The sequence below is a fragment of the Helianthus annuus genome, chromosome 8 (assembly GCF_002127325.2).
Source record: "Helianthus annuus cultivar XRQ/B chromosome 8, HanXRQr2.0-SUNRISE, whole genome shotgun sequence".
NCBI classification, from domain to species: domain Eukaryota; kingdom Viridiplantae; phylum Streptophyta; class Magnoliopsida; order Asterales; family Asteraceae; genus Helianthus; species Helianthus annuus.
Window position 1 is genome coordinate 112,497,329 of NC_035440.2, and position 13,315 is coordinate 112,510,643.

At 34.6% G+C, this 13,315-nt stretch overlaps 1 protein-coding gene across 2 annotated transcripts; it reads left to right on the forward strand.

Annotated features, from left to right (window-relative positions):
- Positions 1-782: 782 nt before the first annotated feature.
- On the forward strand, positions 783-11,072 carry LOC110873682 (myosin-2). Of its 2 annotated transcripts, XM_022122674.2 has the most exons (24): positions 786-1,625; positions 1,738-1,839; positions 1,943-2,086; positions 2,180-2,330; positions 2,421-2,448; positions 2,563-2,731; positions 2,814-2,877; positions 3,001-3,014; positions 3,099-3,183; positions 3,263-3,366; positions 3,462-3,597; positions 4,073-4,179; positions 4,266-4,418; positions 4,509-4,598; positions 5,406-5,483; positions 5,578-5,733; positions 5,824-5,991; positions 6,664-6,869; positions 6,966-7,098; positions 8,218-8,347; positions 8,461-8,574; positions 9,282-9,397; positions 9,489-9,701; positions 10,270-11,072. In XM_022122674.2, the coding sequence occupies exons 1-24, from the start codon at positions 1,287-1,289 to the stop codon at positions 10,759-10,761; spliced, it is 3,492 nt and encodes a 1,163-aa protein (XP_021978366.1). In that variant the 5' UTR covers positions 786-1,286; the 3' UTR covers positions 10,762-11,072. The 2 variants fall into 2 exon arrangements, with proteins under 2 accessions (XP_021978367.1, XP_021978366.1); XM_022122675.2 differs by lacking the exon at positions 1,943-2,086 and having other exon boundaries at positions 783-1,625.
- The last annotated feature ends 2,243 nt before the right edge of the window (positions 11,073-13,315 follow it).

A 13,315-nucleotide genomic window follows, 5' to 3' on the forward strand; every position in this document is an offset into this window, starting at 1 on the left:
ATAAACTAAAATGACAAATTTGTTTTGTTATTATAATCAATTAATCATTACGAGTAATGATAGTTATAATTTCACCATTTATTGATTTGTGAGTATAATTTTACATGTGTCGTAGTAAGTAGCAACTACTAATATCTTGCTACTGTGGTCCAATAGTAATGAAATTACTTTACAGCTTAAAAAAAGTAATGGCACCTATAGAAATCTTTATAATATAATTAATTTAAATAGTTATCTTATCACGTCGAGTTGCTTGCCAGTCATAGGGGTATAAAAAGTCAAGCTTTATACTTTTTTAATTTTAATTCTCAAAATTCAATTTAAGTTGTTGTAGACTTGGAGTTACGTGGAAATCAAGTGAGTGCGCCAATAATTTGAAATTTAAACGTGTCCTTTCCTAATTCCTATGACAATAATTTTCCATACTAAAATAGTAAAATTCAAATACATGCACAATGAGGTTGGAAAACTTTGTGTTTCTTGTGAACCAGATTTAACTATCATTCTTTTCATTATTCTGTGATATCCAGGTATGAAGGACGAATACAGGTGGCGCCGGTTCGTCTCTAATGGGAGGCGATGTTTTACTAATTATTCCACTGTCGTGCCTCCGGACGAGTGGGAGAGCCAACGGGCTGGCGACGGTCGAGTAGTCGACCGTAGCCACAACACTGCATGTCACGCTGGTTGGCACATCGTTCCTTGCCGTTGAAAAAAAAAATTCAAATACTGCTCAAGTATTACTATAGTATAAATTAATTCATATTTTTCTTTACCTATTCGTTATTCTATTAAACTATTATTTATATTTACAATAAAAGATATATAAAGTTATAAACACTAGAAATCCCAAAATAAATGTTTTATTCAAAATAGTACTTTTCTTTATCGTAAACTACCGATGTCATAACAAAACAATTCAACACCGACCGAATAACATCCGAGACCAGTATAGACCAGTATGAGTATTATCAGAACCCCGATATTCATTTTCTTTTTCATATTTGAAAGTAGAAATTACTCCTGAACATTCAGTTCCATGTTGAAGTCATCAAGTACACTGTACACAAAGAGTCAAAAGACATTCCCTTTATAGCTACCAACTTTACCTCCTTCAAACAAATTCAAAATATCTCCACTTCAACCACCAATCTATTGATCTGAATCACTAAATTAGGGTTTAAAAACAGTGATTCAACTTCAAACCACAATGATTTCATTTCATTCGTTAATCTAGGGTTTCCTCAATCCAGTTCAAGCTTCCGGTATCAAAATCCCTTCATAAAATGTTACTTTCATCTCGGAGTTCGTTGGAAGTAATGCTCGATTCTCTCCGCCTGAGAGACAACTCCGGCGAGAGTTCACCGGACTTGCCGCCGGCGTTACCGTCACGACCGATCTCCAAAGCTCGCCTCCCGAAGCGGCTGATCCGGTCCACAATTGCAGTACAGCATGTTGTTTCTTGTGATACAAGTAACAACAACGAAAAACTAGATGTTAAATGCAGCAGCAGAAGCAGTGGTGGTGGTGGTGGTTGTGGTTTTGGACGGAAGAAGATGATCGGAGCTGCGGCTGCCGCCACGTCATCAGTTTCGGTTGACAGTATTGGTTATTTCATTAGAAATGTAATAAAAATGTTAAAATAAGAAAAAAAGAAAATCACTAGTAAATTGAGTTGAATTTACTTTTAATTTTAGGTTTTTAATGTTTGATCAACTTTGGAGTTGTTTGTTACAGAAACTTGGAGTGTGGTGTAAGTCGCGAAACGATCGGTGGGAGTTAGGGAAAATCGAATCAGCGGTTGGTGAAGATGTGACTGTTAGGGTTTCGAATGGGAATGTGAGTCTGTTAGTGTTTAGCAAGTTATAATTTGTTCACAAATGATACTAGTTTGATGGTAACTTATGGTTTACTCGTGTTGGTATTTGTTAACTTTGTTTAGATGATTACGGTGTCTAGACGAGAGTTGTTACCTGCGAATACGGATGTTCTTGATGGAGTTGATGATCTTGTTGAACTTAGTTATTTAAACGAACCATCGGTTCTTCATAGTCTTCAATATAGATACAATCGCGATATAATTTATGTATGTATTCGTTTAAGATTGTGTTATTTAGATGTTATTTGCTCGTATGATTGTTAAAGTTAGGATTTGAATTATGTTGGTTTGCTTCTGTAGAGTAAGGCGGGCCCTGTATTATTAGCGTTTAATCCCTTCAAGGATGTAAATATTTACGGAGATGATTTTGTGGCGGTGTATAAAGAGAAGATTTTGGATAATCCTCATGTATATGCTGTGGCTGATGCTGCATACAATGATATGATGAAAGGTGTGTTGAACTGTTGACAAACAAATGAAAGAGTTTAACTGAATTGTTTAATCTTAAATGTTAATACTTGTTTCTGAATAATCATTGCAGATGGTGTGAATCAATCTATTATTATCAGGTTAGTTCATCCTGTACTTTGAATGGTAAAAATTGATTATTCAGATTATCACTCTCAAACGCACATCCAAACACCCGATTATGTCTCTCTTTACTTAGTAACGTTTTTTTATAGTGGCGAAAGTGGAGCTGGGAAGACAGAAACTGCAAAGTTTGCAATGCAATATCTGGCATCGGTTAAAAGCCAGAACTATGAGATGAAATCTAAACTAATTCAAACCAGTTGTATCCTGGAAGCTTTCGGGAATGCAAAGACTTCCAGAAATTGGAATTCTAGCCGATTTGTGAGTTCTATTCCAAGTGTTTTATTGCTATGATATTATTATTGAAACTAACATATATAATTTGGAATTTTCTGTGGGGCAGGGGAAATTAATAGATATACATTATAGTGCAGAGGGGATGATAAGTGGTGCTTGTATCCAAACATGTAAGCATATAACAAATAGTTTGCTATATGTTCATTAATCTGAAAGCTTTATTTGACTTGCTGACTTTGGCTACTGATTTGAACTTTTCATGCTAAAATCAAAACCGGTGACTTAACACACAGATCTTTTTGAAAAGGTATTTGCTTTTGTAATACTGGGTTCTATCTATGATTCTAATTTCTGGAGTTTAACACGTGAGAGTATTTTTTTTTTTGCACAGTCAAGAGTATCTCAAATATGTCGTGGAGAACGGTCGTACCATGTATTTTATCAGATGTGTGCTGGGGCCCCACCTGTTCTTAAAGGTTGATGAAGTTACATTGTATTATTGATATCTGCACTATACTCATATTTCTTATTATTAATTTTATTTTTCGTTTACAGATAAGCTGAATTTAAAAATGTCAAGCGAGTACAAGTTTCTTAATCAGAGTGGATGCTTGAAAATTAATGGTGTTGATGATGCCCACAACTTTATAAAGCTAGTGGTAATTTGAAAATATTAATATCAGGAAAACCGTATGCTTATTATTTTCAAACATAAAACATGATAATTTAATTAGGATATATTTTTTTCAAGCAGGATGCCTTTGATACACTTGGAATTCATGGTCTGGATCAAGAAAACATATTTGAATTGCTTGCTGCAATTCTATGGCTTGGGAATATTTCATTTGCAGCAATCGATGAAGAACTTGTTGAGCCTGTGGCTGATGAAGGTAAACTAAAGTTTTTAATAATTTTTTAGTGTTTGGATAAATTGACCCTACTTCTGACTGTAATTGGAATTCTTACAATTGCATTTTGTTTTGGTCAATTTGTAAAATTTAGACCTTTCTTTGTGTCTCTATTCTAGTATTATCATAAAATCACGGAGTGAAATGCCATTTTCGTCCCTGAGGTTTGGCTAGTTTTGCAACTTTCGCCTAAAGGTTTGTTTTTCCGTATCTGGATCCAAAAGGTTTGAAATCTTGCCATTTTCATCTGGCAAGATTTCAAACCTTTTGGATCCAGATGCAGAAAAACAAACCTTTGGACGAAAGTCGAAAAATTGGCCAAACCTCAGGGACGAAAATGGCATTTTACTCTTAAATCGCGTATTCAAGTTTTCATTTCAAAATTTTTTAGATTTCTTTCTGTGAATATTAATTTGTAAATTTATATAGTATCTTTTTCTTTTTTGTATATTTGAAGCGAGTCGAAGTGCTGCTAGGTTAATGGGCTGCAAGATGGATGACCTCATGATGGTGTTATCTACCAACAGAGCTCATAATATGACCGAACCATTGACATTGCAGCAGGTACATCAACTTCGCTTTTTTTATATAAATATATAATAATTAAATTTTGAATAATGTAACATGTCAATTTATTCTTTATTATATAGGCAACTGACAAAAGAAACACATTGGCAAATTTTGTTTATGAGAGCCTGTTTAATTGGCTCATTGAAGAAGTTAATACATCACTTAAAGGAAACACACAACATACTCGACACGCCATAAGCATATTAGACACGTACGGATTTGAGTCATTGCAGGTACACTTTTTCTAATATTAATAAATAACAGTTATTTATAATACAACATTTCAACTGTACCCTGTCATATGAACATTACTTTATTTTCAGAGAAATAGCTTACAGCAGTTGTTTATAAACTACGCTGATGAGAGACTGCAGCAGCACTTCATTCGCCATCTTTGTAAGCTTGAACAAGAGGTATAATTATATATATATATGGATAGTTGGATACAAATTGTATCATAACTTATTTCATGGAATCTTATGTTTAAATATTTTCAATACAGGCTAACTGCATGAAACCGTCTGTTTAATATTTTACTTGTAAATTGCTGGTGTCGCACCGATTAATACCATGCCTGCAGCTTGAATAGATGATTGATTTCTTAAAAAAAATATTTTTAAAATAGCTATTAAATTCTATTTCGCTCTTAATTTAAAGTTGATTGCTAAAATCGTAAAACAAGTATCAAGTTCTTTTTTATTTTAGAGTAAAATGTCATTTTCGTCCCTGAGATTTTATGACTTTTGTCCAAAGGTTTGTTTTTCCGCATTTGGATCCAAAAGGTTTGAAATCTTGCTATTTTCATCCGTCTCGTTAACTCCATTCATTTTTCTCCGTTAAGTCAAGGGTATTTCCGTCTTTTTTGTTCACTTAAAGGGAAATTCGGTCTTTTTAAATAAAGTGAAAAAGACCGAATTGCCCTTTAAGTGAACAAAAAAGACGGAAATACCTCTGACTTAACGGAGAAAAAATGGATGGAGTTAACGAGCCGGATGAAAATGACAAGATTTCAACCTTTTTGGATCCAGATGCAAAAAAACAAACCTTTGGACGAAAGTCGCAAAATTGGCCAAACCTTAGGGACGAAAATGGCATTTTACTCTTTATTTTATTACTTGCACTTTGCCCTTTTCTTTAATAAATTTTACTAGTAATTATGATAATGTTTTAGTTCATGTTAGTCTTGAAGGGATATTAATCGTTTCTAGTATAATTATTAGGAGTACGAATTAGAAGGAATCCACTGGAAAAAAGTAGAGTTTGAAGACAACCAAGAGTGTTTGGATCTGTTTGAGAAGGTATTCGTTTTGTTTATTTATCGTCATAAGATACAAGGAATGTGTTTTTAATTTATTTATTAACTTTTTGTTTCACATAATTTGATTTTTGTAGAAACCAATGGGGATAATATCAATGCTCAATGAGTGTTCAAATTCCTCCATAGCCACAGATACGACATTCACCGAAAAGATTAAACAACACCTAAGTTATAATCTTTGTATTAGCTGTGAAGAAGGAGCTTTCAGGGTTCGCCACTATGCGCGAGAGGTTCTTCATTGTTACTATTGTCATGCGCACGTTTGATAATTATTTTTGTATGTTTGTTGCTTATGTGACCAAGTAATGGAATGTGTACAGGTTCAATATGATGCTTCAGGGTTGTTGGAAAAGGACAGTGATAAATTACAGTTTGATACCATCCAACTTTTGTCATCTTGTAAGAAACCCTTGAACCTTTCGGGTTCGGCCTCTGGTGTGATGAACCAGGTCCAAGCAGCAGGTCAAAGTGTTGGGTCAAAGTTCATGGTAAAGTTCCCTTTTTTAAATTTGACCCCGTGAGATTATAGGTGGCAAAATTAATGGGTTGGGTAACGGGTCAAAATAGAGTGGGTTGACTCGCCATTCCCATTCGTGAATGCTTTGATGGGTTAATTTCATATATTATCATTTTAAAAGTTCTAACTTTCATATTTCTTTATAAATTTTTGAGTAAATTGCTATTTTCGTCCCTGAGGTTTGGCTAGTTTTGGATGAAAGGTATGTTTTTCTGCATCTAGATCCAAAAGGTTTGAAATCTTGCCATTTTCATCCGGCTAGTTAACTCCATCCATTTTTCTCGGTTAAGTCAGGGGCATTTTCGTCTTTTTGTTAACTTAAAGGGCAATTTGGTGTTTTTCACTTTATGTACAAGTATTCAAAAAACCTTACTAAATAAAAAAGACGAAAATACCCCTGACTTAACAGAGAAAAATGGATAGAGTTAACGAGCCGGATGAAAATGGCAAGATTTCTAACCTTTTGGATCCAGATGCAGAAACACAAACCTTTGGACCATAGTCGAAAAACTTGCCAAACCTCAGGGATGAAAATGACATTTTACTCTAAATTTTATAATGCTACATTTACCCTTTCAAAAGACTAATAATATCTTATTTACTCATTTCAAATATAATTTGTTGCTTATCTGGATGTTTGTAGGATCACTTGTCCAAATTAATCAACCAAATGGAGAATTCAAAGCAACACTTCATTCGATGCATAAAACCAAATACCAAAAAACTTCCTGGAATCTACGAAAGCGACATCGTATGGGAACAACTTAAATGTAGCCAAGTTATGGAGGTAATGCAAATATCAAAATCAAGATACCCGTTACGCTTCACACATCAAGAATTTGCTAGCCGGTACAAAATAAAACTTGTTCATATATTATCATTTTATTTATATTATGTCATTATGTTGGTTGTCTTTCAAATTATAATGTGTTAATGAATTATCAGGTTTGGCTGCCTTTTATCGACGAATGTTATGTGTATGGATCCATTGAGTACATCGGTTGCTATTCTGCAGCAGCATCGAGTACCCACGCAAATGTACCAAGTTGGATTTACAAAATTGTTTTTCCGAGGACAGGTCAGCTTTTAAAGTGTTTGGATGTGTGTTTTGAGAGTGGCTATTTGATATTTAACAATCAGAACCAAATTGTCAAGGCTCTTTATGGGCCAAACGCAAACTTTGAAAATGAGGATTTTTGAATTGAAAATTTCATGTATTTATATAATTTTTAGCCTTTTTAACTATATCTTTAAGACAAGATTGGAATAGTCACAGTTTAATCACATAATATAGTTGACCCGTTTAATTCTTTGTTGTGCCATTTTTACCCTTAAATGGCTTCTCTCTAATTTTGGTTTTAGAAAACTTATTTATGATGAAGCAGTATATCACAAAGATGGTTGACATTATTCTTTATGTAATATATGATTTAAAAAAGAATAAAGGTTTATTTTTTCTTTTTTTTTTGATATAGTTAAATATATCAGTTGGTGTGTCATGTTCCACATGTAAAATTTCATATAAAGCTCTTAGTTTTGAAAATATGTATATGCCATTTTTATTTGAACAATTGTTGTGCTTCAAAGAAGTTTCAAGATTAAAACGACAGTCTTTTATATTTTATGAAGTGACATTGTAATAATATGTTGTTTGAGTGTTTGACAAAATTTAAACTATATAGAAATTAATAGGTAAATGACAATATGAAGGTTTTGTGAAATAATATCTATGTGTAAATATAATAGGATTTGCCTATAAAATAGGACTTTGTGACCCTGTTTAGTAACTATCACCTTTTGCCTCTACACTTCTAGGTTTTTTAGAATTTTAACATTTTTAGATTATTCAAGAAGTTATTTGGGATTTAAAGTCTCTTAAATTAGTTAAAAGGGGTGACCATGTAAGATTATTCAAGAAATTATTTGGGATTTAAAGTCTCTTAAATTAGTTAAAAGGGGTGACCATGTAATTTTGTTTCACCCTTAGACAATCGGTTTTGTTGTAGCTGGTCTGCAACTGATCTTTCAAAACCAATTATTTGACCCCTAAATAATCAGATTATCAAGGATTAAATCTGTTAATTTCAGACAATGAAAACCAGTTAAGAAAATAATAATAATAAAAATATATAGAAAACCAAATAATTCAATAATTTGCATGTTTGTTTTATTGGTGGAATTATGTGGGCATATATAGGTTGATGCATTGGAGAATTTGAGACAAGAAGTTCTAGGAAGTACTCGTGAACTCGATAACCGTTTCCTTGGTGGTCGAGTTCTTGTTGATTTTCATGAGTTGAAGTTTGGAATTGTGACATTGCAGTCATGTAAGAGTTCATTTCATAAATTTCATTCTTCTTACGTATTCATTTTATCAGATCAATCACAAATAATACGGTTCAACTTTGACTAAGAATTAAGTTTGTTTGTTTTCATGCAGTTATTCGTGGTGAAAATGCAAGAAGGGAGTTTAATGTTTTGAAGAAACAGAACCATGGGATTGCACTAAGTTCACTTGATGAACACATGACAACAGTTGTACATATACAATCAGGTACATGTTACATTAAAACTTACGGATGGTGATTTGGGTTGTGTATTATGACTATTATCTCAAACGGGTCAAATGAAAATGTAAAGGGTCAAATAGGTAAAAAGTCGCCTTTGCGGCATTATTAGTTTTTAATGCACCCAACCCCCTAAAACGTTTATTCAAATATTATGTTGAGTACACGGATGGTTTCTGTGGTTTATCAAAATTTTGGATTTGGTCCCTAACTTTCCAAAAGTACACAGATGGTCCCTATGGTTTGCACTTTGTAACGCATTTAGTTCCCAACCAACAATCTAAAGGTTTTAGCATGTCCAAGTTAGGGACTAATGCGTTACAAAGTGCAAACCAGAGGGACCATCCATGTATTTTTGAAAAAAATTGGGGACTAAATGCGTTACAAAGTGCAAACCACAAGGACCATCCGTGTACTTTTAGAAAGCTAGAGACCAAATCCAAAATTTTGGTAAACCACAGGGACCATCCATGTACTTTTAGAAAGCTAGGGACCAATCCAAAATTTTGGTAAACCGCAGGGACCATCCATGTAGTTTTAGAAAGCTAGGGACCAAATCCAAAATTTTGGTAAACCACAGGGACCATCCGTGTAGTTTAAGAAAGCGAAGGACCAAATCCAAAATTTTGGTAAACCACAAGGACCATCCGTGTACTTTACTCTATTTTATTATTTTCATCCTTAATTTTCACAGTTGTTCGTGGGTGGTTGGCTCGGAAGCATTTCAATCACATGCAAAGTTGGAAAAAATCAGGCCTTGATAGATCAAGAAGCCAGCGAAAGTCAAGCAGGAAACATGTAGAATTGAGGGTATTATTACATGCCTTATTTTTATTAAAAGAACACGCAAGTGTGTTTTTACTTTTTACTTGTATTTATTTGAGGATATTGGTCTGTCTAGGATTTGTTACAGGAAAATGTACATGTTTTACCACAAAATATTGAAGAGCTGCAAAAACGAGTAGTGAAGGCGGAATCGTTGTTGAGTGAAAGGGAGCTTGAAAATACTGCTTTGCGGGAACAAATACGACAGTTTGAAATACGTTGGTCGGAATACGAAAGCAAAATGAAGGCCGTTGAGGAGATGTGGCAGAGCCAAATGGCATCTTTACAAGTAAGTTTTTACTTATTTACTAGAGTAAAACGTGATTTCGTCCCTGAGGTTTGGCCAGTTTTGCGACTTTCGTCCAAAGGTTTGTTTTTCCGCACCCGGACCCAAAAGGTTTGAAATCTTGCCATTTTCATCCGGCTCGTTAACTCCATCCATTTTTCTTCGCTAAGTCAGGGCTATTTTTGTCTTTTTTGTTAACTTAAAGGGCAATTCGGTCTTTTTCAACTTATGTAGAAGCATTTAAAATACCCCTGACCGAATCCGTTAGACCGAATTGCCCTTTAAGTTAACAAAAAGAGACGGAAATACATCTCACTTAACGGAGTAAAATGGATTGTTAACGAGCCGGATGAAAACGACAAGATTTCAAACCATTTGGATCTAGATGAGGAAAAACAAACCTTTGGACGAAAGTCGCAAAACTGGCGAGGGACGCAAAATGATATTTTACTCTATTTACTAATAATATATATTTTTTCTGGCCAAATATCTTTTCATATAAGCTTCACATGTATTTGTTGTACATATACTTTATATTAAAATCTTGATTTGTAATATTTGTTCATGCCAGATGAATCTTGCTGCAGCCAAGAAGACTCTTGGTTCCGGCATTTCCGATGTGCAAATTGGAAGACCCGTTGATTCACTGTCACCCAATTTTTACGATTCTGAGGATACCATATCAGGAATACAAACTCCTTCGCAAATGACACCTGTCAGAATCGGAAACAGTAGACGCGGAAGCAATGTTGTTATTTCCGACACGATTGATAACTTATCCAAAGAATTCGAGCAAAGAAAACAGAATTTTGATAGTGATGCTAAAGCTGTTACTAATGTGAATCGTGGACGTCCTCCTTCAAAACAGATTGAAGATTATAATAACTTAAAAAAGAAATTCGAGATTTGGAAAAAAGAGTACAGGAATCGGTTACGCGAAGCCAAAACAAGACTTGTGAAGGGTGTACATGCCGAAAATGGCGGTGTTGGTGGTGGTGGTGATAAGCAGACGAGAAACTGGTGGGGGAAGTTAAGCAAGAGGGGGAAAGAAAGGGTCGTGTGAAATTACATATTCACCCCTATGCGTTTGGCGAAAATATTGTTTCGTGGTTAATACTTCAATGACCATGTAACGGGTTTGTTACTGGCCCCATGATGTTGGACCGTTTTTGTGGCGTTGATCGAAGGATGGAGTTATGTGAATCAACTGGTTGGTCTGGGCGCGGGTTGTGTATAAGAGTAGGGCTCAAGAGTGTTGTGATTTGTTTTTTTGTTTAAATTTTGTATGATATAGAAGACTGCCTGTATTATGGATCAAGCATGTAATTTAAAACTGGGTTCAAGATACAATTGAGTGGTTTTTCTTTCTCATTCTAATTTTCTTGATTATATCATACATCATATTTTTTGATTATTTGAATATGTATGCAGTTCTTGCTATTGTTAACATTAGAAAGTGTTGGAATAAGACATTTTGCCATTCGTGGGGTTTAACGGTTCACACGTTAGATATTTATCCTAGAAGATCTTGGAATCGCTGTTAAAAAAATTAAGGGGTTTAACTTCGTCCAATTTTCGGTTTTGACAAGGATAGCATATAATTAGCATACTTGGAAGCGTTTTCTTATCACTAAACTCACTCCAACTCTAATATGTGCGATTGTGTGCCTTTAGAAATCGTACACATATGTGTCACCATATTTCCATGTGTTACGATAAAAGCAAAAAAACGATTTTCTTTATGTAAAGTGCCCCGATGTTAGAATCTGTTTTGGACCCTTAAAAAGGTTGAGCTGACCCTGCACCACCATCTCCATAGCCGCGAAGACCTTTGTCCGCACCCATGATAAAGATTCCACATAGCTCCACAATTATAGCAGAAGTCACACTTACACCTGCAAGTTATATGGATACAACCCACAACTTTTTCCACATAAAAATTGCAGTTTGGGCATTTCTTCCACTTCTTCTTCTTTGCAAGTGCCACTGCCAACTTATCCTCTTTTTTCTCTTTCAGTTTCCCAAATTCCTTGCAACTGAACTCCGAATGCCACGGGACCCGACAAACTGCACAAAACGGGCGTCGACACACAGGACAATCGGTTCTCGTAACACTATTTCTGGTTTCATCATTGATCAGCAGAACTGAACAATTGGTAAATGGACAGTAGAGCTTTTGGGAGTCGAGAATCGTCGACTCGCATAAGAATTCATCCCATTTGATGAGAGTCTCTTTGGGAATGATTAGTCTCAAGGTGTTGATATCCAATGTGGAAGTGCAGCTGGTTTCAGGGCATGCAATAGTTTTGTGTTTTTCTTGTATCTTTGTTGTTGCATGTTGTGTGGTGCAGTCATAACAAAAGGAATGTGCACAAGTTGAGTTCTTGAACATTTGCCAAGGGTCATGCTTCTCAAAGCAGATTTTACACTCCATTTGTAGCTCCTTCAACATCATGTCATCTTGATGGAATAAAAAATAATTTATATTGATTAATGGAATAAAAAATAATTAAAACTTTAGATTTGTTGAGTTTAGTTTAGTTTAGTTTAGTTTAGTTTGAGATCTGCTACTTGTACGTAAGCGGATGCCACGTTTCCATGTCACGCTGACATAGATCACCTATGTAAAGTTTCCGGGACTACCTACAAGTAAAATAGAAACTGACGCTAAGACGAATTTGTTTTGGTCTAGGTGGTTTAGAATTTGTTCCATGGTTTTAGGTAACCTTTAAAGCATGTTTTAATCGTAAGTGATCTGCTAGTTAAACTAGCCGATGTGAATTGTGAAGTTGGCAAAGTTCGTATATTGACTTTTCAACACAAACATTGAACTAGCGGATCCCCATCAACACTATTCACATCCAGCGGATCACTACGATCAAAACTGTTTCAAATTTTCCCTATAAACAAACTCTAAACCGGAAAAAAAAGCGGTTGTGGTGTAAGAAACCTTACAATCAGTTGCAGATTTAGGGTCATCGTCCGATCGCTGAAAAGAGGCAGTGGTTTTGGAGAATGTTACGGGGACGCAAATCTCCTCGTCCTCCATAGATGATGAGAGTATTGGAATGGTGAAGTGTAAGTTGACGAGGCTGGTTTGTATGCAAACTTGTTCATTGCAAGCCACTATTTAACTAGTCTTAAATTTAGCAAATATAACTTTCTTTATGTAACATGATCTTGTCTCAAAATAGAATTTAGAGTAAATATACGAAGTTATCCGCATTAAATTTTCTCCTTCTAACTATATATTTAAAAAAGGTAAGGTAGGCGGTTCTAAATCAAATCCCCAAAGAACCCCCGCCAAAAATATAAAATTAAAAATAATGGTAATTTAAATCAGGAAAATTGAATTTAAATAATCTAAATTATAACAAATTGGTAATCATTCTAGTGACATGAACTCAATAACACCCTTAACTTTCATTTATGTTGCCAAGGACTATTCCAATAAAATATTATAAAGTGTTTTGAAGTGACAGATACAAAGCTAAGGATAAGCGAGTTTACTTATATGTCATTATATGTCAGAGTTGAATTTCCTTGAAACAAAAGTGAAACTTATAAGTGTAAGTGTTATTACAAGGCATATCATGGGCCTACAAAACACACACACA